Source organism: Poromitra crassiceps, assembly GCF_964638095.1.
Source record: "Poromitra crassiceps genome assembly, chromosome: 19".
In the NCBI taxonomy this organism is placed as follows: domain Eukaryota; kingdom Metazoa; phylum Chordata; class Actinopteri; order Beryciformes; family Melamphaidae; genus Poromitra; species Poromitra crassiceps.
In genome coordinates this window covers 13,443,342-13,469,241 of record NC_139646.1, presented here as the reverse complement: position 1 = coordinate 13,469,241, position 25,900 = coordinate 13,443,342, and the positions used below count along the sequence as shown (strand labels likewise).

At 42.5% G+C, this 25,900-nt stretch overlaps 1 protein-coding gene across 1 annotated transcript in view; it reads right to left on the bottom strand.

Annotated features, from left to right (window-relative positions):
- LOC310793609 (phosphatidylinositol 4-kinase type 2-beta-like) overlaps nucleotides 1–24,430 on the bottom strand; it is a 36,935-nt gene extending 12,505 nt beyond the window's left edge. Inside the window, exons 1-5 of the mRNA XM_083655441.1 lie at nucleotides 23,932–24,430; nucleotides 9,996–10,147; nucleotides 8,388–8,468; nucleotides 5,231–5,350; nucleotides 4,679–4,810 (exon numbers count right to left, since the gene is read on the bottom strand). Of these exons, the coding sequence (XP_083511567.1) occupies nucleotides 4,679–4,810; nucleotides 5,231–5,350; nucleotides 8,388–8,468; nucleotides 9,996–10,147; nucleotides 23,932–24,283 (837 nt within the window). The 5' untranslated portion in view covers nucleotides 24,284–24,430. The remainder of the gene's footprint in view (nucleotides 1–4,678; nucleotides 4,811–5,230; nucleotides 5,351–8,387; nucleotides 8,469–9,995; nucleotides 10,148–23,931) is intronic.
- Nucleotides 24,431–25,900: the final 1,470 nt, after the last annotated feature.

The window sequence follows — 25,900 nt, the reverse complement described above, 5'->3', positions numbered from 1 at the left end:
CTGCGGTTTCACTCTCAAACGATCACATCAGCACATGAATAGAATAAGCAAACTTGTTTTTGTTTAATGTAAATAGGCCTATTTGTGTTGATCTCTCTCTCTCTCAACACAGCACATTACTTGAAATGACTAAAAACGAACAGTTAGAAATCAAAGTTTACCACATGGGTCAATAAATGTGGTCAAAACACGGCTCAGTGTACTTCATTTAATTTCTCTTCCTGTCTCTCTCTGCAAAGTGCTGCGCTCCCAGGGGAGCTGGGCACTGCTAGCAGAATCTTCAGGTACGTATGTAGGTAGGTATTATCTTTAGGTCTCACCCCCCCGACGAGCCCAGCGCGATGAGGCCCCTCGCGCCTGGAGCATGTCCTGGCCTTTAGGATTCACATGCCAATCCATTCATGACAATGGTCGAGGTTAGGGATCGTAGTTTTTTTTGCCACCGAGCGCCGATCATCTATAGCCCTTTTCCCACATGCGCTTTGTACCGCAAAATGACCGGAACGTGGTCTAATGCTGCAAGTGGGAAAGGCGCCGTGCCGGTATAAGCGCGACCCCGTCGTCCCCGACATTTCACCAGTTTCGAGCCAGTCACAAGAGCGGTATGCTCTTAAGGGGACGCAAGTGGAAACGGGTCCAGTCATTTTCCGCGACAGTGGTCCTTCAATCATGGGCGAAGTGTAGCCTACACACGTTGCTTAATGTTCCAGCGGGCATAATCTAATCATTAGCGCACATTAAAGCAAACTGGCGAAAAGATCTTGTGATAGCCTAATAAGAGCAGTGTCAGCTTGCTGATTTCCGAAGGCAACCCCGGCCCGGACACATCAAACGAAGCCAGTCTGTAAAAAGTGCTTCAAGCCTTCAACGCGACGCAGGTGAACGGATAAACATCGAACCAGCAACTATTTCTCTCAGACACGGATCCCAACTTCTTCAAAGTGCATCATCTAATCATTCGCGCACATCAAAGCAAACTACTTCCACATTTCGCTTGTGCATTTGCTGTCTCTACATACATAGGCTACAAGCGTTGGGCAGCTTGCCTTGCAAGCCTCTGCCATTCTCGCTGTGTCTGTCCTGTGTCAGGCGAAGTACGGAGGACTGAGTGAAGTTTTGCCGACCCCCCAAATAAGCTCCCCCCTCCCCCGCCCCCCAACATACCGGCTATTTGACGACTAGATTCCCATATGCGCACGCTAAGGTGTGAAGGGAAATTCAGGGAAATGTCCGATATTGACTTACAGGTAATTTTCCGGTACGCATGTGGGAAAAGGGCTTATGAGCAATATCTACCTGATACCGATCGTCATGGCGATATTTTTATTATTTTATGTTTTTTTAATAGCAGCTGGTAGCTAATAGCAGTATTATATGTCGTTTCCCCCCTTATATCAGCTTTTATAGCAGTATTATAGTTTCCATTGTACATCGATTTTGTCCATCAAAGTCCTGGTTAAAACTTTTCTACCTCAATATCTACGTGATCACCATGTAAACAATAATAACCATGTGCTTTTAGGTACCACACTCATCAGACTCCATGTTGCTACGCATTGTTTCCATAGACCTGCATTTGCTTGGGCAGTTTTGTGTGCGTTTTGGTGGCTTTTGAGCATTCTTTGGACTGGAAGCCATCACTATATCTGGCAACCCGACCCAACGGAGTAATAACAACTATCGCTTTCTGTTGCAGTCTTGGTATTTCAAGTTTCAATAAAAGAAACCAACTACAGTATCTAATGCTTAACTTACAGAGCTGTTACCATTGTTTACATCATTTGGTGTACATTCTGATGTTATAAGTAGGATAAGAAGAGTAAAGACTAGCAAAACTAACGTTACCAAGCGGCTAATGCTAGCAAGCTAACTGCATTGTTAAGAGCCAACATTAGCTAGTCTCAGTGCAGCACGGGGTCTCTTTAGTGAAGGAAACGATGTGAACACATGAACGAGCTGCTTATCATCCTGCTCAACTACCTGCTGCAAGGATTACTATTGCTTCTGCCACAAGGTATTTTATCCTGGCATACATTACAGATGGCATGCGTCTGTCTCAGTCTCACAGACTTTGTAATGACACGGCTGAAATGTTTCACCTGTGTTTGCATGAGACCATTGAGCACAACTCCGTCTAGAAATGGCTCAAATGTTTCGAATCATCAATCGGTTTTGCAATCAGTGCATATAAAGCAATTATCAGAATTCTCCGATCTGGTATTTACTGTGGGCTGAAAATCGTCCGATTCCGATTGCTGGCCGATCGATCGGTGCATCCCTAGTCGAGGTCGATGCGGTCGTGACGCACACGCTCCTCGTTTTTCGACCGCAACCAAGGCGCACTGAGATCAAAAAACGTCTAAACGTTTTTGGAACGCCGCAGGCGCCCCAGATGTTAACAGCCGATTTGTGGTTTTTGGTTGCTTGGTAATGCCAGTAGCACTAGCGCAACCATCCAACCATCCACTTGATGAACGTTCTGTATTTCCTAGAGTGTACCTCGCATTTTCCTAGTGCTGCATGTGAATCAGATCAATGACACAAGCAAGCACCGCACTGCAGTATTCCACCATCAGAACGTACACAATTTGTTCATAAGGTAATGATGTGAATGTGATGTCATATGTAAAAATTGTACAGAGCTAATGTTGATGGGCCCAAAGGCAACAGTTTGTGACAGTTCAAACAGGATGGGTGGTAACTTCCTTAAACTACTACTGTATTTCCTCGTAACATTTTTACAACTGTGTTTTCACAGCATAGAACGAGATCTACACAGATAAAGGGTTTCATTAAAATTGTGTCAGATAAGATACCACCATATATCATTATATACCTGTTTGAAGAGTGAGACTGATGCCACATGCCAGAGATGAGGATAGAGTAATATACTAGAAATAAAAATAAGAATATCTATACATTGTTTGAAAGATCCGGGGAAAAAAGGATACATCAATTCTAGCAGAGGTGGCATTTACACTTCCTGAACTACATGTTCAGGAAGCTGAACTACTACAACAACAAACCTGTCTTTTTAGGGAGCACAAAAATGTACGCCAGAGAAAAGGCAACAAATTCAGCATCCCACGAAATGGACTGTTGCATAGAAAGAGCGAAGGGCCAGAAGGAAATATTAATATTAATAATAATAATAATAATAGTCATAATTAATAATAACAACAATAATAATAATAATAATAACAACCATAATAACAATAATAATACAAAAATATCAAACTATTTATAGGACTAAAAATTGTAAGCAATAAAGTAAATAAAAGCCAACAAGATAAATAAATAAGTCAAACTGGAATGGGAAACATAACAGAACTAGAGGGCACTCGGTAGAGTGCATACCTCCGCCACGGGATGTTACGTGAATCTGTATGGAACACCTTTTTGTGATTGGCTACCCCAATTGCTGAGCCTGATTTTGACCAGTGGGAGTGGAAAATGAATCTGTTCTAAGTTGTAAGTTGGCCCATGACCTACTTATCTACAAAGACAACCCTTTTGGTTAGTGGGCGTGGAAAGGTCATCAGTTCGTCCTTCGCACCTGACCAACCTTTCTGCAAAGTTTCATGGGCATATGTGAATCTGTGTGGAAGTTAAATGCCTTTTTGTGATTCAACACGCCCATTCCACACCCCCTTTTGACCAGTGGGCGTGGAAAGTTAATCACTTATAAGTTGGCCCATGACCAACCTTTCTGCCAAGTTTCATGCAAATTCATTCAGAACTTTTTAAAATAATCTGCTGACAGACAAACAGACAAACAGGGGTGAAAACATAACCTCAGCCTTCGGCCCAGCCAACTCCGTGGCAGAGCTAAAAATAGTAAAGGCCAATACCATGAGAAAGAAGGGATTCCACACACTTAAATCTATGCAATAGTTCAATTTGGCATTAAAGTGTGCAGAATCCCTTTCACTTTGGACTCATTGATGCTTCCAGCACCTTAATTAACAAAGATTGATCTGGGTGGCGCAATAGTTTTCGTGCATTAAATACCGGAGAATAAAATGGTACAAAATCCTGTGTGTGTTTTAAGTGGTAATTTAAAATGCAAAACTGACTTTCCCAGCCTACACTACTCATACTGCTGTCCATGCTGTCCATGCCGTGTGTGCTGTGTGTGGGTTTGTTTGGTTTTGTATTGTTTATGCACCGGAATCGACATGGTAATTACTTTATGTTGATGTGTCTGATAATCCCATGTGGGATGGGTCATGTAATTTGTCCTGACACGTAAATAAAACTTTAGAACATACAAAACAAACAAAAGGTTTGATCAGGGAGGAATAGAGACACCGCATGAAATAGGCCACGCCCATCACGGGGGAAAGCTCTCCATTCACTTCCAAACACCAGCGTCATTTTCTTTGAATTAAACATAGCTAAAAGCTGTTGACAACAAATGTAAAAAATCGCCAATTAATTTTTTTTGTACTCCCGAGCAAAACAAGAAAGCCATTGAGAATTGGCGATAAGAAAAATGTGGATCTAGCTGTCAAGGAAGTAAGTTGGAGTGTTCATCTTCCGCATATATGATCTTTGTGTGCAACACGTGACATAGGAGAATGCCAGGATTGGGGGGGAGTTTTTGTTTCCCACCGTTTTGGGCGTGGTTTCTGAATGACGACGCGCTCCGCAGTGTCTCTATGTGATTCTTGGTCACCTTAGGTGGCAGGCCCACTCTGTGGAAGCGTCGGCCGACCTTGGGGACCATCTCTAAGGCGTACTTCTTTCCCCTGGACTTGGCTCGGTCAATGGCGCTGTAGTGGAACGTCTCACTGGCCAGATACACTATCTGATACAGAGGGAAGAACGCACAGATTTAATCAGTGTTTCCTTTATTCATTTAGTCCCCTCCATAACCCAGCCAGAAGATTTCCTCCATAACCTTGTTGCCCCCCCCCCAACAATACTACCCCCATAAAAAAAAAAAACATAAATTGTCCATACATTATAATAGAAGTATCCAACTAAGAGCCACTCCTAAACACCTACTGGAACTGATCCTGGAATGGACCCATGAGTGAACTAGAATCTAAGAACCAAAATGAATTATCTAGATCCTGATTAATTTAATAATTCACACTGAATTACATGAGCATTCTATTTGATTAGATTTAAAATAATTCAAATCCCTTTGATTTCAGGCACAGTTTGATTGCCTCTTGTAATTTAAGATTGCAACACACACACACACACGCAGACAGAACCCCACCTTGGTTTTGGGCACCACTCCCAGGCCCAGCTTGGTATCAACCAGTGAGGCAGCAGCCTCTGAGAGGTAGCCCTGGTTAGGCAACAAGCAGCCTCGGCCAAAACAACACGGACAGCACAGCTAATGAGGGAGGCAAGGACATGGAGAGGGAGAGAAAAACACAAGAGGGAAGGGAGGGAGTTTTGGTGTTGCATTGAGATGAGTGAAGATGGAGAAATTGAGAGAGGGGACGAGAGGAGGGGAAACCATTTAATATTATTATTTCCAATTATTCCATTGGGTTGTATTCTTGGTGACATTTCACCATTTACTTATTACTTAATAGAGTACCGCAGGGATGAGGTATTTTTGTGTAGGCCAACCCAGAAGTCGCTAACATCCAGCTCTTCCAGACTCAGTCCTCCGGTACTCTATTTTGTTTACAGATGGAAAAAACATGTGATGCAGTGTACCTATTCTGTTTACAGATGGACAAAACATGTGATGCAGTGTACCTATTTTGTTTACAGATGGACAAAACATGTGATGCAGTGTACCTATTCTGTTTACAGATGGATGAAACATGTGATGCAGTCAGTGTACCTATTTTGTTTACAGATGGACAAAACATGTGATGCAGTGTACCTATTTTGTTTACAGATGGACAAAACATGTGATGCAGTGTACCTATTCTGTTTACAGATGGATGAAACATGTGATGCAGTCAGTGTACCTATTTTGTTTACAGATGGACAAAACATGTGATGCAGTGTACCTATTTTGTTTACAGATGGACAAAACATGTGATGCAGTGTACCTATTTTGTTTACAGATGGACAAAACATGTGATGCAGTGTACCTATTTTGTTTACAGATGGACAAAACATGTGATGCAGTGTACCTATTCTGTTTACAGATGGACGAAACATGTGATGCAGTGTACCTATTTTGTTTACAGATGGACAAAACATGTGATGCAGTGTACCTATTCTGTTTACAGATGGACAAAACATGTGATGCAGTGTACCTATTCTGTTTACAGATGGATGAAACATGTGATGCAGTGTACCTATTCTGTTTACAGATGGATGAAACATGTGATGCAGTGTACCTATTCTGTTTACAGACGGATAAAACATGTGATGCAGTGTACCTATTCTGTTTACAGATGGACAAAACATGTGATGCAGTGTACCTATTCTGTTTACAGATGGACAAAACATGTGATGCAGTGTACCTATTCTGTTTACAGATGGATGAAACATGTGATGCAGTGTACCTATTCTGTTTACAGATGGACAAAACATGTGATGCAGTGTACCTATTCTGTTTACAGATGGATAAAACATGTGATGCAGTGTACCTATTCTGTTTACAGACGGATAAAACATGTGATGCAGTGTACCTATTCTGTTTACAGATGGACAAAACATGTGATGCAGTGTACCTACAGTATTATGTTTACAGATGGACAAAACATGATGCAGTGTACCTATTCTGTTTAAAGATGGATGAAACATGTGATGCAGTGTACCTATTCTGTTTACAGATGGATGAAACATGTGATGCAGTGTACCTATTCTGTTTACAGATGGATGAAACATGTGATGCAGTGTACCTATTCTGTTTACAGACGGATAAAACATGTGATGCAGTGTACCTATTCTGTTTACAGATGGACAAAACATGTGATGCAGTGTACCTATTCTGTTTACAGATGGACAAAACATGTGATGCAGTGTACCTATTCTGTTTACAGATGGATGAAACATGTGATGCAGTGTACCTATTCTGTTTACAGATGGACAAAACATGTGATGCAGTGTACCTATTCTGTTTACAGATGGATAAAACATGTGATGCAGTGTACCTATTCTGTTTACAGACGGATAAAACATGTGATGCAGTGTACCTATTCTGTTTACAGATGGACAAAACATGTGATGCAGTGTACCTACAGTATTATGTTTACAGATGGACAAAACATGATGCAGTGTACCTATTCTGTTTACAGATGGATGAAACATGTGATGCAGTGTACCAATTCTGTTTACAGATGGATGAAACATGTGATGCAGTGTACCTATTCTGTTTAAAGATGGAAAAAACATGTGATGCAGTGTACCTATTCTGTTTACAGATGGAAAAAACATGTGATGCAGTGTACCTATTCTGTTTACAGATGGACAAAACATGTGATGCAGTGTACCTATTCTGTTTACAGATGGAAAAAACATGTGATGCAGTGTACCTATTCTGTTTACAGATGGATGAAACATGTGATGCAGTGTACCTATTCTGTTTACAGATGGAAAAAACATGTGATGCAGTGTACCTATTCTGTTTACAGATGGACAAAACATGTGATGCAGTGTACCTACAGTATTATGTTTACAGATGGACAAAACATGATGCAGTGTACCTATTCTGTTTACAGATGGATGAAACATGTGATGCAGTGTACCAATTCTGTTTACAGATGGATGAAACATGTGATGCAGTGTACCTATTCTGTTTAAAGATGGAAAAAACATGTGATGCAGTGTACCTATTCTGTTTACAGATGGAAAAAACATGTGATGCAGTGTACCTATTCTGTTTACAGATGGACAAAACATGTGATGCAGTGTACCTATTCTGTTTACAGATGGAAAAAACATGTGATGCAGTGTACCTATTCTGTTTACAGATGGACAAAACATGTGATGCAGTGTACCTATTCTGTTTACAGATGGAAAAAACATGTGATGCAGTGTACCTATTCTGTTTACAGATGGAAAAAACATGTGATGCAGTGTACCTATTCTGTTTACAGATGGAAAAAACATGTGATGCAGTGTACCTATTCTGTTTACAGATGGATGAAACATGTGATGCAGTGTACCTATTCTGTTTACAGATGGAAAAAACATGTGATGCAGTGTACCTATTCTGTTTACAGATGGAAAAAACATGTGATGCAGTGTACCTATTCTGTTTACAGATGGATGGAACACGTGATGCAGTGTACCTATTCTGTTTACAGATGGATGAAACATGTGATGCAGTGTACCTATTCTGTTTACAGATGGATGAAACATGTGATGCAGTGTACCTATTCTGTTTACAGATGGACAAAACATGTGATGCAGTGTACCTATTCTGTTTACAGATGGATGAAACATGTGATGCAGTGTACCTTGTGAAAATATTTGGTCCATTTGGGGTTCAGGTGACCATAAGGTTCCTCTGACTTTGGTTTGAAAACGCCAATGATTTTCTATAGAGAGAGAGGACGAGGACAGACCGCCAGTTAACACATAACAATTGAGAGAACATTTAGAGAACAAGGAAGTAGAAACTGGTTTAACTGTGCCAGCTCTTACAACGAGCAAGTGGAGCGAGACCTATTCAGCTTCTGATGGGAAAAAAAAGATGGTGCAAGGATCGAATGAGTGAATTAAAGATGGGGTAGCATGAAAGAGAATGATGAAAGAACCATAAGTGAGAAGAGGGAAAAAAAGAAGATAAGTGATTTTACAGTTGCAATATACAGAAGGTGGGTTTCCATCCACCCGTTTTTATGCACATTTTCATGTTGTGCATTATAGTAATTTCCTTTCATTTTATTTATTTGTGTAGGGACAGATACACGACACACGACACGTACATATAATGTTTACAACATATAATAAAAAAAAATCTGATGCCCTGTACCAGAGCATTTATAGCCCAAGGCTAATTTGCAATGCCTGCCCCTAGATGTAATTAAAAGTACCTGTTAAAAGCATATAGTCATAGTATTATATAATATAATATGCTCAGGGCCGGCCCTAGCCATCTGGGGGCCCTAAGCAGGATATAGATCAGGGGCCCCCTCCCAGGGGCGGGGGTTTGGGGGCATAGAAAATTTGACGTTTTTGGACTTTTAGCCATATTTAGAAGAATATTTAAAACAAACAAACATGACAATGACGCTCGTTTGTAGCCCTATCAGTGTCAAGCAAGCGTGTAGAACCCAGCAGCCATAGGGGTTGCCAGGTCAGTTAAACCAGGGGTTCCCAACCTTTTTTGTGCCAAGGACCGGTAGATACATGCAGGACCGGTTGTCAATTTTAATGGTTTTAGTTACATATATATTTACTCACCAGGTGGCGACAAAAGGTAAATATCAGCCTTTTGTGTTGTATGTAGCCTACAGTATTTATGTTTTTGTTTAAACTACAAACATAAATAAACGTCAACCTATGTTTTAACTACCACACACAGCCTATAATATTATAGCCTATGTTTATTTAAAAAAAAAAAAAAAAAAAAAAAAAAAATTGGGGGGGGGGGGGCCCAACTCCCGGGGCCCTAGGCAGCCGCTTGGTTCGCATTATGGGCGGGCCGGCCCTGAATATGCTCTACAGTGGACCGTTCCGGAAAAATGCAAGAGCGCTGTAGTAGCTATGTAAATATGTATATATTGCTTTCATATTGTTTTCATATTATATTGTTTTCTCCATATATTGTTTTTTCCAAGTTCTCACCGACACCTACCTCTTTGTGTCTTTTTGATATAAATATATTGTTGTTGCTGCCATTGATGTTACTGCTGCTGTAAGGCCAGAATTTCCCTCCGGGGATAGATAGATAGATCGATAAATAATAAATAAATATTGCAAAACTAGAAATACTGCATCTCGGTTGTATGCCTCCACAAAACAAAAAGAAAAATCATCACCACAATCTCTCTCTGTGCTGCTTCCTCCTCTCCTCTCCTACCCATCACTCAGTCCACTCCATCCCTCCACCCTCTCCTCACCCCTTTGGGGTCTTTGACAAAATAGCTCCCACTGGAACCCTGGGAAATCCTCTCTGGGAAGGCGCCGTCCTCAATAGCCTGTTCCGCCCTTTGGATGATGTCTGCAAACTCGGGATCCTCTGGGAAATGGTTGAAGTCTCCGCTGTTGGTACCTAGAAGGGGAAAGGGATGAAAGAACGGGAAGAAAAGAGATTACATTTGTATACGGTATTTATTTACATTTGGGCCATTTCTAAAGGCTTCTACTCGTCCTTGCACATATGCTCCCCAACAAAGTATTGACCATAGTTCAAATGACAGCATTTCCACCGCCAATGGGATTTTCATCAGACGAAGACAAAGATCGCACTGGGGGGTCAAAAACATTGTCAATTTAACTACCGTAAATTCCGGACTATAAGACGCACCGGTCTATAAGCCGCGGGACCAAAATTGACTATTTTTTTCTTCTATAAGCCGCACCGGTCTATAAGCCGCGGGTGTTTTGATGTTTAATTACCATATGAAAGGGTTCGTGCACAGAGAGGAATGTCGGGAAAGCGATGGCTGTTTGGGGAAGCTCCCATTTATTAACATTTCAACAAAACAAAACAAAAGTCAGGTCACTAATCCCCAGACAAAATCACACAACAATAGGCTATATGTGCAGCAAACCTGTAACCAGAGAAGTCAAGTCACTAATCCTCGTCTTCCTCTTCTTCCTGCGTACTGAAACCACCAAAGTCCTCATCTTCAGTGTCGGAAACGAACAGGTTCAGGGTGGCTTCGTCAACCACTCTCCTCTCTCCTTCATTGTCACTCAAAACCAACGAACTCCTCTTCATCACTGTCGGCATCGAACAGCCTCTGAAGCCTCTGACGGCCCTCAGCGCCAGCTGTGGCGGCGTCATCCTCTTCATCCCGCAGCAGTCCAGCGTTTTGGAACCCGTTGGTGATTGTGGATGTTTTCACACTCCTATAATATTCCGTGCTGAGACAGTTCCTCCTGCTGCACCGTCCAACGCCTCACCATTGACTCATCGATGCCCAGGTTACGCGCGGCTGCTCTGTTTCCCTCTTTTAATGCGAGATTGACTGCTTTCAACTTGAAAGCTGCGTCGTGTTAATTTCTGCGTACCTTCCCCATGGTAAGTGAGAGTGTTGCTTCTACTGCTCGTTCTCATGCTGTCGAGAACGAGCAAAGCTTTTTTTTGGTGAAAGAATCCTCCAGGGCGCTTCTTGTTAACAGTCCGAGTGAGTGGCAGGTCGAACGTCAAAGGCACTTCATCCATATTTATGATCTGCTCCGGTTCGATGGAATATTCCTTGATCTTCCTTTGTGTGAATTCGCCGAAGTTTGTGATTTTCTCCTGGTAGTCGGGGGAGGGAGTTGATGGCCGAGTGGCCGTTTGCTTACCGTAATTACCATATGTAAGTGGTCACGCACAGAGGGGATTGTCGGGAAAGAGATGGCTGTTTGAGGAAGCTCCCATTTACCGTATTACCGTAACATTTCAACAAAACAACATAACACAACACCACCGTTGTTTATTTTTACAGTGCACACAGTGTCCGCGGTGTGGTGAAAAGAGGGCAAGAGAGGAAATTAAAACAGAAGTGGATTTATAGTTAGAAAGAGTGCTAAAAAAGAGAGATTTTATTTGTATTTTTTTTTTTTTTTCTGAAAAAATCCATAGATAAGACGCACCGTTATATAAGCCGCAGGGGCCAAAAAACGGGAAAAAAGCCGCGGCTTATAGTCCGGAATTTACGGTAAATACATTTGTTGGGGGCATTCAACCACAGTCGCAAGCCATTTCTCTACCATTTAATGTGTGCGGCCCAGGGCCGGCCCGCCCATAATGCGAACCAAGCGGCTGCCTAGGGCCCCGGGAGTTGGGGGGGCCCCCCCCCCAATTTTTTTTTTTTTTTTTTTTTTTTTTTTTTAAATAAACATAGGCTATAATATTATAGGCTGTGTGTGGTAGTTAAAACATAGGTTGACGTTTATTTATGTTTGTAGTTTAAACAAAAACATAAATACTGTAGGCTACATACAACACAAAAGGCTGATATTTACCTTTTGTCGCCACCTGGTGAGTAAATATATATGTAACTAAAACCATTAAAATTGACAACCGGTCCTGCATGTATCTACCGGTCCTTGGCACAAAAAAGGTTGGGAACCCCTGGTTTAACTGACCTGGCAACCCCTATGGCTGCTGGGTTCTACACGCTTGCTTGACACTGATAGGGCTACAAACGAGCGTCATTGTCATGTTTGTTTGTTTTAAATATTCTTCTAAATATGGCTAAAAGTCCAAAAACGTCAAATTTTCTTCGGCGCTGCCCTAGCGGGCAGCACCGAGAGTCCCCTCCTTACAGCACCCCCTACTTAAAAGTACTTCCAGCGCGGATGCCCCCAAACCCCCGCCCCTGGGAGGGGGCCCCTGATCTATATCCTGCTTAGGGCCCCCAGATGGCTAGGGCCGGCCCTGGTGCGGCCACAGAAGAATTTCAGGGACCATGTTGGAAATAAGTGTTTTGCATTTTTACATGTCATCCCTTGTGTCCCGTAGTGAGTCGACTGTTCAGTTTTTTTTTATTTACCCAGTAATAAATGAATGATTTTATAATGAAGTGAAAAATGCCTAGCTCCCTGTACTCTGTCTATTCCTAGCAGGATTGATGTAACTTCATAGGAGTAAACTTTAATGAATTATCCACATCACAGAGTGACACAGTGCTGCAGATTGGTTGCATTAGTTTGAGGGTCATCCAATTATTTAATATGCACAAACGATTAATTGATATGCACGGCACGCAAACGTTAATAGCACTCACTTATTGCAGATTATGTATTTTTAGCAAGCCGTTACGTTATCAGACTCTGATGATAGTTTGTTGAGTGCTGTAGTGAATGCTCCTATATTGTCCATCTGAGAAGTGGAGCCGTGTTTTCAAAAGAATTGCGTATTGCCATTTTACATGGCGACGGGCGGTAAGGGTAGCATCGTTATCAAGAGATTTACACTCTGGAACCTGCTTTCACTTTTTTGCGTTCTCAGGGCCCAATAATGCCATTGCCATGTACATGGAAGGCCAAACACTACAACAGTTTACAGTTTAATGCAGGGAGCGTTGTTGTGAATGTGCAGACTAGGCCTGAGACTACTTCACTCAAGGGGAGGGTGGAGACTAGAATCAAATGAAAAGAAAGCAGGAAAAAGATGATGGAACAATGAAAGAGAGATATCTAGAAATTAGATCCAGGCTACGGCTAGAGTTCTCCCAGCCATGTGGCCCACACCCACCTATGTGCTTCTATATGAAAATATAGCTAGATTCTCTATTTGTTCCTAACATAATGTGTTTGGACAAGCTCAAACTCTTCCCTTTTACTTCCTTGTGGCTTCTGAAGGAGTTTCAATAGCATTGCTTTTGTTTCCCAGCCAGTTGATTATGTGCCTTCAGGGATGGTTCACTTCAATCCTCTTTACCTAAAGCCGTGGTGGCTTTAGGTATAGACGACACCACCCTGGTCATGTTACCACTGAAACCACTATCTCAAAGCCAAAGAGAACACTCTGCATACTGAAACCACTATCTCAAAGCCAAATAGAACACTCTGCATACTGAAACCACTATCTCAAAGCCAAAGAGAACACTCTGCATACTGAAACCACTATCTCAAAGCCAAATAGAACACTCTGCATACTGAAACCACTATCTCAAAGCCAAAGAGAACACTCAGCATACTGTACCACTGAAACCACTATCTCAAAGCCAAAGAGAACACTCAGCATACTGTACCACTGAAACCACTATCTCAAAGCCAAAGAGAACACTCTGCATACTGTACCACTGAAACCACTATCTCAAAGCCAAAGAGAACACTCTGCATACTGAAACCACTATCTCAAAGCCAAAGAGAACACAGCATACTGAAACCACTATGTCAAAGCCAAAGAGAACACAGCATACTGAAACCACTATCTCAAAGCCAAAGAGAACACTCTGCATACTGAAACCACTATCTCAAAGCCAAAGAGAACACTCTGCATACTGAAACTACTATCTCAAAGCCAAAGAGAACACAGCATACTGAAACCACTATCTCAAAGCCAAAGAGAACACAGCATACTGAAACCACTATCTCAAAGCCAAAGAGAACACTCAGCATACTGTACCACTGAAACCACTATCTCAAAGCCAAAGAGAACACTCTGCATACTGTACCACTGAAACCACTATCTCAAAGCCAAAGAGAACACTCTGCATACTGAAACCACTATCTCAAAGCCAAAGAGAACACAGCATACTGAAACCACTATCTCAAAGCCAAAGAGAACACAGCATACTGAAACCACTATCTCAAAGCCAAAGAGAACACTCTGCATACTGAAACCACTATCTCAAAGCCAAAGAGAACACTCTGCATACTGAAACTACTATCTCAAAGCCAAAGAGAACACAGCATACTGAAACCACTATCTCAAAGCCAAAGAGAACACTCAGCATACTGAAACTACTATCTCAAAGCCAAAGAGAACACAGCATACTGAAACTACTATCTCAAAGCCAAAGAGAACACAGCATACTGAAACCACTATCTCAAAGCCAAAGAGAACACAGCATACTGAAACCACTATCTCAAAGCCAAAGAGAACACAGCATACTGAAACTACTATCTCAAAGCCAAAGAGAACACAGCATACTGAAACCACTATCTCAAAGCCAAAGAGAACACTCTGCATACTGAAACCACTATCTCAAAGCCAAAGAGAACACTCTGCATACTGAAACCACTATCTCAAAGCCAAAGAGAACACTCTGCATACTGAAACTACTATCTCAAAGCCAAAGAGAACACAGCATACTGAAACCACTATCTCAAAGCCAAAGAGAACACTCTGCATACTGAAACCACTATCTCAAAGCCAAAGAGAACACAGCATACTGAAACCACTATCTCAAAGCCAAAGAGAACACAGCATACTGAAACTACTATCTCAAAGCCAAAGAGAACACAGCATACTGAAACCACTATCTCAAAGCCAAAGAGAACACTCTGCATACTGAAACCACTATCTCAAAGCCAAAGAGAACACTCTGCATACTGAAACCACTATCTCAAAGCCAAAGAGAACACTCTGCATACTGAAACCACTATCTCAAAGCCAAAGAGAACACTCAGCATACTGAAACTACTATCTCAAAGCCAAAGAGAACACAGCATACTGAAACTACTATCTCAAAGCCAAAGAGAACACAGCATACTGAAACCACTATCTCAAAGCCAAAGAGAACACAGCATACTGAAACCACTATCTCAAAGCCAAAGAGAACACTCTGCATACTGAAACCACTATCTCAAAGCCAAAGAGAACACAGCATACTGAAACCACTATCTCAAAGCCAAAGAGAACACAGCATACTGAAACCACTATGTCAAAGCCAAAGAGAACACAGCATACTGAAACTACTATCTCAAAGCCAAAGAGAACACTCAGCATACTGAAACCACTATCTCAAAGCCAAAGAGAACACAGCATACTGAAACCACTATCTCAAAGCCAAAGAGAACACAGCATACTGAAACCACTATCTCAAAGCCAAAGAGAACACTCAGCATACTGAAACCACTATCTCAAAGCCAAAGAGAACACTCAGCATACTGTACCACTGAAACCACTATGTCAAAGCCAAAGAGAACACTGCATACTTTACCACTATCTCAAAGCCAAAGAGAACACTCTGCATACTGAAACCACTATCTCAAAGCCAAAGAGAACACTCTGCATACTTTACCACTGAAACCACTATGTCAAAGCCAAAGAGAACACTCTGCATACTGAAACCACTATCTCAAAGCCAAAGAGAACACTCTGCATACTGTACCACTGAAACCACTATGTCAAAGCCAAAGAGAACACTCAGCATACTGAAACCACTATCTCAAAGCCAAAGAGAACACTCTGCATACTTTACCACTGAAACCACTATGTCAAAGCCAAAGAGAACACTCTGCATACTGAAACCACTATCTCAAAGCCAAAGAGAACACTCTGCATACTGAAACCACTATCTCAAAGCCAAAGAGAACACAGCATACTGAAACCACTATCTCAAAGCCAAAGAGAACACAGCATACTGAAACCACTATCTCAAAGCCAAAGAGAACACTCTGCATACTGAAACCACTATGTCAAAGCCAAAGAGAACACTCTGCATACTGAAACCACTATCTCAAAGCCAAAGAGAACACTCTGCATACTGAAACCACTATCTCAAAGCCAAAGAGAACACAGCATACTGAAACCACTATCTCAAAGCCAAAGAGAACACAGCATACTGAAACCACTATCTCAAAGCCAAAGAGAACACTCTGCATACTGAAACCACTATGTCAAAGCCAAAGAGAACACTCTGCATACTAAAACCACTATCTCAAAGCCAAAGAGAACACTCTGCATACTTTGCTGCTAGTGTCAAGGAACACTAGTGACGTTTTAGACTAGGCCCCATTTGTGCGTTGTGCTCCATAAACTGGAGCATCCTACCCAGTTTGTCAGACTATCTTTTAGTGTGGACACGCTCCAGACTGGAGACTTTCACTCTTCCAATAATGGCTCAAGAAGACAAGTCAGAGCCCAACAAAAGTATTTCCAGCATGTGTTTTAGTGTGTAGTGTTTCTTTGCATGAGGAACAGAGAAATATAGCTGAGCAGAGTGCCTCATTTGATATCTGGATGAAAAAGGTACAAGATACTGTTTTAAGTAAAGAGGATAACTGAGGTGATGAATACATTTGAAAATAAGTTGAAGCCAGTGAATGTGTCTTCTTGTGTTTAGGGATGGAAAGTTGAGTGTCTGATACATTGTACAGTGGTGAGTAAGAAAAGGACAACCAAGGACAAATCTACAAATTCTATTATAAGCTGTGTTAAGTGGAATAAGGTCAGATTTTGATGCGTTTTGATAAACAACATCACAATAGTCGAGCAGTGGTAATAAAAGTTGAGAAACAAGTTTCTTGCGAACACTGAATGAAAAACAATTCCGAGAACGATGCAAAACATTGATCCCAAAGTTGACTTTCTGATCAGAAAGTCAACTCAGAAACTTTCTGCGTTTCTGAGTGCTTCCAAGTCGGACAACATAAACAACATAAACATCATCATTTGAGCTTATCCAGGTAAGATATAAATAATATAATGACACATCCAACAGGAAACTGACTGTAATTAAGACATGTGCCAACTTTGATGACGTGGTGTTCAGTATTTTAAGAGCACAGCACACCACACTGACGACGGGAGGGAGAGAGAAAAAAAAACTGCTCGGCTTGAGGAATCTCCGTCGACTCACGGGTCTCGTCTTGACCGATGATCGAATAGTGGACTTTTAGAAGACAGACCTAATATACAAGGATACTGTGATCGTAAAAAGCCATGGAGGAAATGGGACACTGACACCTGTGATTTCAGCCTCAGTCCATCTCTACCTGTGGCCTAGATAACTGGCCCTGATAGAATATTCTGGAACAACAGGCTATACAGAAAGAAACCACACACAAATCTGTTAACGTGCTCTTGCGGGGGATGAGGTGGGCGCAGGAGGAGTGGAGGTAAAATCCAATTAGCAGTCAAATCAGAACGTGCGGTTTCCATGGTGACTAGATCATTTTCTTTCTTTTTCCCCATCCCCACATTGTATCTTTTTATGCCTCCAAACAGAAACACCCTACTGTTATGAATGTCACAACAGCCACAAATAGATGGGACAAAAATAGATTATGTGTTTAATGCATTGACTGTATAATAATAATCTGGACAATGTGAGCGTGACGTCACCCATTGGGTTTTGATGGAACAAAATGAGGCTTGAATCCCTGCTTCCTGCTCATCGTTGATTGGTTGAATGGATTAATTCTACACGGAAGTACGGGGAGAGAGGGCTGTTAAAACACTAGTAGAAGAAGAAGCAGAAGGAGGGGGCGGCTGCCCCTAGCGGCTGCCAGGGGAGTTTCCGAATTTGTCTCAGAGGCTTGAACTGACTGCCATCTTGTTGTTCGCTTCTGTTTGCTAGCTTGCTCGCTGGCTGGCTGGTTGCAGTGGTGAAATGGTCCAGGACAACAAATATAATAACTTTTAGTCCGAAGGTATGGGCGAGTAGGAGTCCAGCCAGCCGACCACCGTCTTGTCCGGGGCCTGGCCAAGAGACCATGGTGTGGTGTGATCCTGGTGCATTGTGCCTGGTGTAAGCCTCCAGCCTGCTAGCTGCTGCTAACCCTCCACAAGGTAAACTGCTATTATACTTATCTCTGGGCAAACTCTAAACTTTATAACTGAGGTGGATTTGATCGCGCACTTGGTGCTCTATATGTCTATGTTGGACTGTTTGAGTTATGCTCATGTTTGTAAGCTAACGCTAGCTCGATTAGCATCGTGTGCTAACGTGTGAGCAAGGTGGTGAGCACCGTTGCTATAGCTTATTTTAACGGACATTTGGTGGCGTTATGTTATAGTAATTAATATAACACGGTGTTGTTTGTTTCTTCAAGGGATGGCCGCCGGAGTACCATGGTGGAGCAGGAACAGCACAACACAACAGAGGCACATTGTCCCCTGGTCAAATTATTTGTGAAAATTAATGCTACGTTTTGATTCCCATGTGCATATTACTATGAGAATATTGCTGACCATCAGTTGTTCAACCTAAGATATTGCAATAACATAAGCCAAATGCTGCTGACAGATTTGAGACTTTTGATAGATTTACTTTGAACCATTTGGTATGTATCTGCCACTGTGCTTTTGTCAATAAACATTGCCAACAAATAACCTTGTTGTGTAGGCTATGTACTATGTACCCGAATGTACCGCAAATATCATAGAACAAGCCCATTATAGTTGTCTGGTCAGAGCAGGCAGGTTGTTAATAAGATGTGATATAAAGATATTTGATGTCGAGTGAACCAGCTTGGACAAAATGACCAGGAAGAAGAATGAAGATGGAGAACCAACCGACTGCTTCAAATCAACGAATGATTTATATTTATTGAAATATGGTTATCTGTAACAATTCGACATAAACAAAGGCTACACCATGCAACATATATTTTGATATAATTCAAACTTAAAGAATGGTTAATTTTCCACCATGGTAGGCTGGACTGCTGTGAAATGGTTACCTATATTTGTATCAAGTGTTGCTTTGTAGATTATCTATATATGCCTAATTTACCAGTAGACATATTCGTGCAAGACCTTAGGCTATGTTGAGTTCTATCGATCTGATAAAGTATGTTTTAAAATAAGGATGACAAATTGCTGAGCTTGGCGGATGCCTCAAGACAAGTGTGTATCATTTTTAAATGTCCAATACCATACAGAAAAGCAAATTGAACAAACGACCAACAGCATTCAAGTCTGCAAAAACTTGTGATGTTATGTCACGTTAACATATAACCTTATGACGCTTACTGTATAACATGGACAGACCATTTAACGTTAGGCTACTTTACATACCGTTAGATAACGTTAAATGGTCCGCCATGTTATGAGCGTCACATTACATGTATGCCATCTATACAGTTACGTGTGTCTACTAACATTATTAAAATATCATAAAGTAGCGCTATTTTCTGATAATTTGCTAAAGTATGACTTGCTATCTGCTAGCCTTGTTTTGCTAGGTTTTCTTATTCGTGTACTTTCCGCAGACTAGATGCCTTTGCGGCACATTGCTGCCTCTAACGGGCGGAAGTATTACTGTTTCCCAATATCCGAAGTATATCGCCTATTTTCCTCGAAATGGGGCTATAATTAAAAAACTGGGGCCTTGAGACTTGAGAGCATGAAAAATACGGTACTTGAAATTGTTTTTTCAGACCATAAACTAATTTGTAAAGTGTTTATTTAAGCTCCTTTTTCTATTTTGTTTGCACATACAAACACTAACATGCCCACAGATCGAACTTAGTACCGTACTTTGTGTGAACAACTACTGTTGAAGTGCGGACCTGCCATCTTGGATTTTGAGATCAGGGAACCCGAGAAATTCCAGTGGTAAACTTTGTGCAATTCAACCAATAAGATCACAGCTTTCACGTGTCCCCAGGATAGGGATGGGCGCGAGTACTCAGGTACTCGAGCACTCGTTCATAACGTCAGTATTCGAGTAACGTTTCTGCTGTTCGGGTACTCGCCCCACTCCCCACCCCTTTAAAAATGGTATAGAAGATCTACGCACGCATCGTCATGTGGATCTGGCAGCAACCAGCAGCAACTGCACGGCCGGGCGTCAAGTCAGCCAGAATGTACAAGTACGTCATCCGCTTTGTTGCTTTCAAAATAAAACGCTTATTGTAACCTTATTTATTTTGAGTAATGCGTTACAGCCACAGTTTCATGCCATATAACATCACAACGAGTATTTTGATACAAGGATGCTGCTTCCTTCGTTGAAATACCTTTTCTCCTCCAACGTGCATCAATAAGCTATTTACTTTTGTTTAAGTAACATTATTTTGAAAGTTTTAACTGGAAGTTTTCCAGCTCTTCCCGAAAATGGTGCCTGGAGATATTCTCCCGAATGAGAAGCACGCTTCTTCATAGCGCACGCCCGATAAAACTCATTCAAAACGTTGCACTAGTTTACTGACTACACACTGTCGTTTTCCATAACGTTAGTCACAAGAAATGTGGAGAAAGAATCACTTTTTGGGAGACAATCGCATCATGGTGATCACTATTCAGCAACAATGGACATGTATTGGAAATCAAATGCCTTCGCTTCTTTCACAACTTGTCTGCTCCAAAGCGTTAATCCAACCATCGGAGATACTGTCTAAAGGTAGGCTTTAGACGTTAGCTTAGCGTCACCTAATATCACAGTCAGTCCCTCTCCTGACAAAAAATGCTCCAGGTAGCGCTTTTTCCATGCAAAAATGCAAACGTTATGTGTGAACAGCCCGAACAGCCCCATACACAGCAGATTACCCCTGCTCAGTCATTACCATAGTAATCACACAGCCCGCGCGAGCACTCGTTCATAATAGAAGGAGAGTACTCGACTATTTAAATTGCTTAAAATGCCCATCCCTACTCCAGGACTGTCCGTCTGATCGACTTCTGTATGTCTGTCCTTCACGTATCTCGAGAACTGTTTGTTGGATCGACTTCAAACTTGGGGAGTGTGCTTAGGGGGACCTGACGGAGTGCAGTGTGGTGGGAAGTGCCCACGGGGTGGTGCATGGGGGGAACGGGCACTGCACTAGTAATAATAATAATAATGGGTGTGATTAACACTGTACAAAGGTGTACATGTGTTGATTGTACTTTAGTATAGAGACAGTCGGTCGGTGTGGGAACGCCCACAAATGTTACTGCGGCTGGTGTGCGAGTGGGGTAAAAAAAAACATCTCAATGGGCTGACTCACCAAAGGACGGTGCTGCGGCTCTACATTACAGGATTGGGGATTCTAAAGCAGGTACATAGATGTCTGTTCAGATGTGCGTTTACTGCGGGGGTTAAATCCCTGATCCTGTCTGCCTGGGCTGCGCTAGCAGCTAAATGCTAACTATAGACCAGACCAGCACATCCGTGTAATTTGCAAAACATGAAGGCCGCGCCCCTTTTTAGGGAACAACACAAGCCACTCACGTTGACTTCAATGTAAAATAAAAATAAATCTATAGAAAAAGAACTGAATTAATTTTGTTTATAAATGACCCAAATACACCATGACATGACAATATATTTCAACTCGGCCGGGCATAGAATGCGCAAGATACATCGACACGAGGTACTTGCCTTATATGAATGCTGTTTCCAGTTTCCACCAGGTTACATGCATTGTCCACATTGACGGTGTCACCCCTACTCTATTAAAACATATCTATCGCAGATCCGGTTTTTATTTATTTATTGTTGGTGAAACTAACAACACAGCAACTCTTCGGTGTATCTCTATCAAATTAAACTATTTAAATAGTTTGTTTGAAGTGGTTTCGGCTTCTTGTACAGTCTTTTACCATGGTGGGTTTCCCCTAAAAAGGGGCATGGCCTTGGCGCTGGACGCTTGAAGATGCGGCGCAGTTCTGGTCTATGCTGAATGGATAGAACTGGGGATTTACCCCACCCTGACCATGCCCCCAGCCAGCTACCCCAGCATCTATGACGAGACACAGACTGTCTCTATAGCCGCTTTCAGACATGTCCTGGAACTCTGGAGTTATCTAGAGGGGACCCGGGTGGCGGTGTATGTATGAACACATTTTGGTGAGCTATGCGTGCTCCAGCGACCGCAAATTCCAAGTAGCGTCAAGCCAGGCAGTATAAAACGGAAACTTCTGGGTACAACCTTTGCAATAATGGCAATTAAATAAAGTAAATGCACGTGTAATGTTTTTTGTGTGTGTGATCCGAAAGATACAGAACAGAGATAAACTGGAACAATATCTGCTCCCTTCGAAAATTCAATTTTAACCCGTAGTGAGTCGACTGTTCTGTTTTTTTGTTTACCAAGTAATAAAACATTGATATTATTTTGAAGGTAAAAATCTAGCTTCCTGTATTCTGTATAATTCTATCAGGACTGATGCATTTTAGGACTGAACACTGTAGCAAAGTCCTGTTTTCTTTGTAGCACTTGAGACTCGAGGAAATCGATGCATCTGGGCGTGAGTTGTAGGGTTGTTTAATTAATTACTAACAATATGCGCAAACGATTATGTGCCGCGAACTTATCGCCCATTATGTATTTTTAGCAACTTGTTATCAGACTCTGCATGTCGTGATAGTTTGTTGAATGTCAATGCGATTCACTTAAGGCTATGCTCAGACAGTGAAGTGCAACTCCCCACTGTGTGGTCACAGCTCTACTTTACACCCGGAGGTGCTCCACATGTATGAAAGCAACATGCCTCATGTCTGAAAGGGTGCACTTCACGTATCGCCCGGGTCAGGCTCAGGGCAAGCAACCCTGACCTGACCTGGAGTTCATGTCTGAAAGTGGCTCATGAGAAAATTGCAGTGCTTAGGTCACCAGGTGAGAGTGTCACTGCCAGCTCATCAGCCACATGGAGGATGACATGGAGCTATTTCATCACCTAACTGTAACACACACATGCACACGCACACACACACACCCCTTCAAAACTTCCACAGAACTGTTCCCAAAGGGACATTTCCAAATACTACTTACTCTATTGTAGTATTAGTATTACTTTAATTATTTTATTTAGGCTACTCCTATCGCAGACGGCTTGTCCAACAACACAGTGACATGAGGTCCAAGAACCTCCATAGGTGTTTGAAGGGGTTCCAATGGGTCCCTAAAGTGAAATGAACAACAATTCAACTATTATTTCACTCCTGGAAGGTTTGTACAATATGTAGGTTGAGTATGACCACATGTTTCACTCTACTTTTACCTCTCCACCTGCAGTAGCCTGGTCCAGCAGTGGTTCTCAGAATGTGGGTCCGGGGACGTTTTTCAGGGGGTTGCCAGCAAAAAGGGGAATAAGGAACACCGCGACAGAATGTCTGACTATTTTGATCATGGGTTTCAGACAGTTCTTGTAATAACACATCTAAAAGCAAAATTCTTTCAAACAAACAGGACGTGTAAATGGGTATTAGCTATATATGTCAATGGTATTAGCACCTGGAAGAAAATCCTATCAAATGGGATTGGGGGGGGGGGGGGGGGGGTCCGTGGTCTAAATTTGTGTCGGTCTATCTATGATATGTGACGTGGGAAAGTTTGGGGACCACTGGCCTAGGCTAACGTCACATGTTAGGTGTATCTCTTTACTGAACCACACTGGAAAGCAAAGGTCTTCCCAAATGTGGTTAATCAAAATCGTATCGAGTGTGCTGGTTGCCTGGCCTGATTAAGTGACCTGTTTGCGGATCCTTGGCATAGAAAGGTGTGGGAGGCCGTTACCTGGCGAGGCTAAGGTGTCTTTATCCGAGGAGGAGCTGTGTCTGTTCCGCCTGCTCCGCTTCTCCCTCCCGCCCCGCCGCGGAGACGACACGGAGCTTCCTGCTAAGCACGGTAACAACAGCGCATCTTCCCCGGAGCCGTCAGTCTCCAGCTCGGTCAGGACGCTTTCACGAGAGTCCGAGATACGAACAGCGACCCCGGGGTTCGCCCCGAGAGCCAGGCCGAGGCGGTCCCTGATCGGGGGGTCTGGCGAGTGGAAGTTGGACTCCGACAGAGCAGACACCGCTGTTGCTCCGTTCTCCAGCACCGGTTGGCTGCTCTCTGTCTCGCTCGGGTCGCATTCTGACATCATTGTCGCTTAATTTCGAATAACATAAAATGACAAATAATTATCCGGAAGCTTTCAGTCTTCCATTTTACAAATAACTAAACCCTGTCCACGAGCACAGAAACACAGAATAAATTAGTCGAAAGCTGCTGCTTTCGCCCGCTGATCGCCGCTGATGATGTCCACATATTCAGCTGCGTTCTATGAGCAAATATAAGAGCTAGCAAATATAAGAAGTTCCGGTGAGATTTTTCAAAAAATTTCAAAGTAAAAGAACGATTCTGCACAATTATAGAGCAGACAGGGGCGAATGAAAAATGATTATTTTCCACATTAAACTAATAAACTAAGCATTTAAATGAAGCTATACAATACAAATGATGTTTCTGTATGACAATAACTGTTTCAATAACATTGAGAACTTTCTTCTCAGTATCTTAATAGATAAAAGCTGTTCACTGGAGTGCATAGCCTTTACAAATTGGACACTGGACAGGTTTGTGTTCAAAATGGGAGTTTGCCAAACATATGCACACACTCGGGTAGACCTCCTCTATGACATCCCACTCTCAGCTAAGGCCATTAGGAGTAAAAACAAATATGGCGGCCCATCAAACCCCATCAAACACACTACGGTGACATTTCTGGACAGCTTTTGACACAGTGGACACCCCCGTGTCCAAGATGTCGCCACAAACCATATGTGCACGCGCTCAGGGAGACCTCCTCTATGACATCCCACCCTCCGCTAAGGCCATTAGGAGTAAAAACAAATATGGCGGCCCATCAAACCCCATCAAACACACTACGGTGAGTCGGTGACATTTCTGGACAGCTTTTGAACAGTGGACACCCCGGTGTCCAAGATGTCGCCACAAACCATATGTGCACGCGCTCAGGGAGACCTCCTCTATGACATCCCACCCTCCGCTAAGGCCATTAGGAGTAAAAAAAAATATGGCGGCCCATCAAACCCCATCAAACACACTACGGTGACATTTCTGGACAGCTTTTGAACAGTGGACACCCCCGTGTCCAAGATGTCACCACAAACCATATGTGCACGCGCTCAGGGAGACCTCCTCTATGACATCCCACCCTCCGCTAAGGCCATTAGGAGTAAAAAAAAATATGGCGGCCCATCAAACCCCATCAAACACACTACGGTGACATTTCTGGACAGCTTTTGAACAGTGGACACCCCCGTGTCCAAGATGTCACCACAAACCATATGTGCACGCGCTCAGGGAGACCTCCTCTATGACATCCCACCCTCCACTAAGGCCATAAGGAGTAAAAACAAATATGGCGGCCCATCAAACCCCATCAAACACACTACGGTGACATTTCTGGACAGCTTTTGAACAGTGGACACCCCCGTGTCCAAGATGTCGCCACAAACCATATGTGCACGCGCTCAGGGAGACCTCCTCTATGACATCCCACCCTCCACTAAGGCCATAAGGAGTAAAAACAAATATGGCGGCCCATCAAACCCCATCAAACACACTACGGTGACATTTCTGGACAGCTTTTGAACAGTGGACACCCCCGTGTCCAAGATGTCGCCACAAACCATATGTGCACACGCTCAGGGAGACCTCCTCTATGACATCCCACCCTCCGCTAAGGCCATAAGGA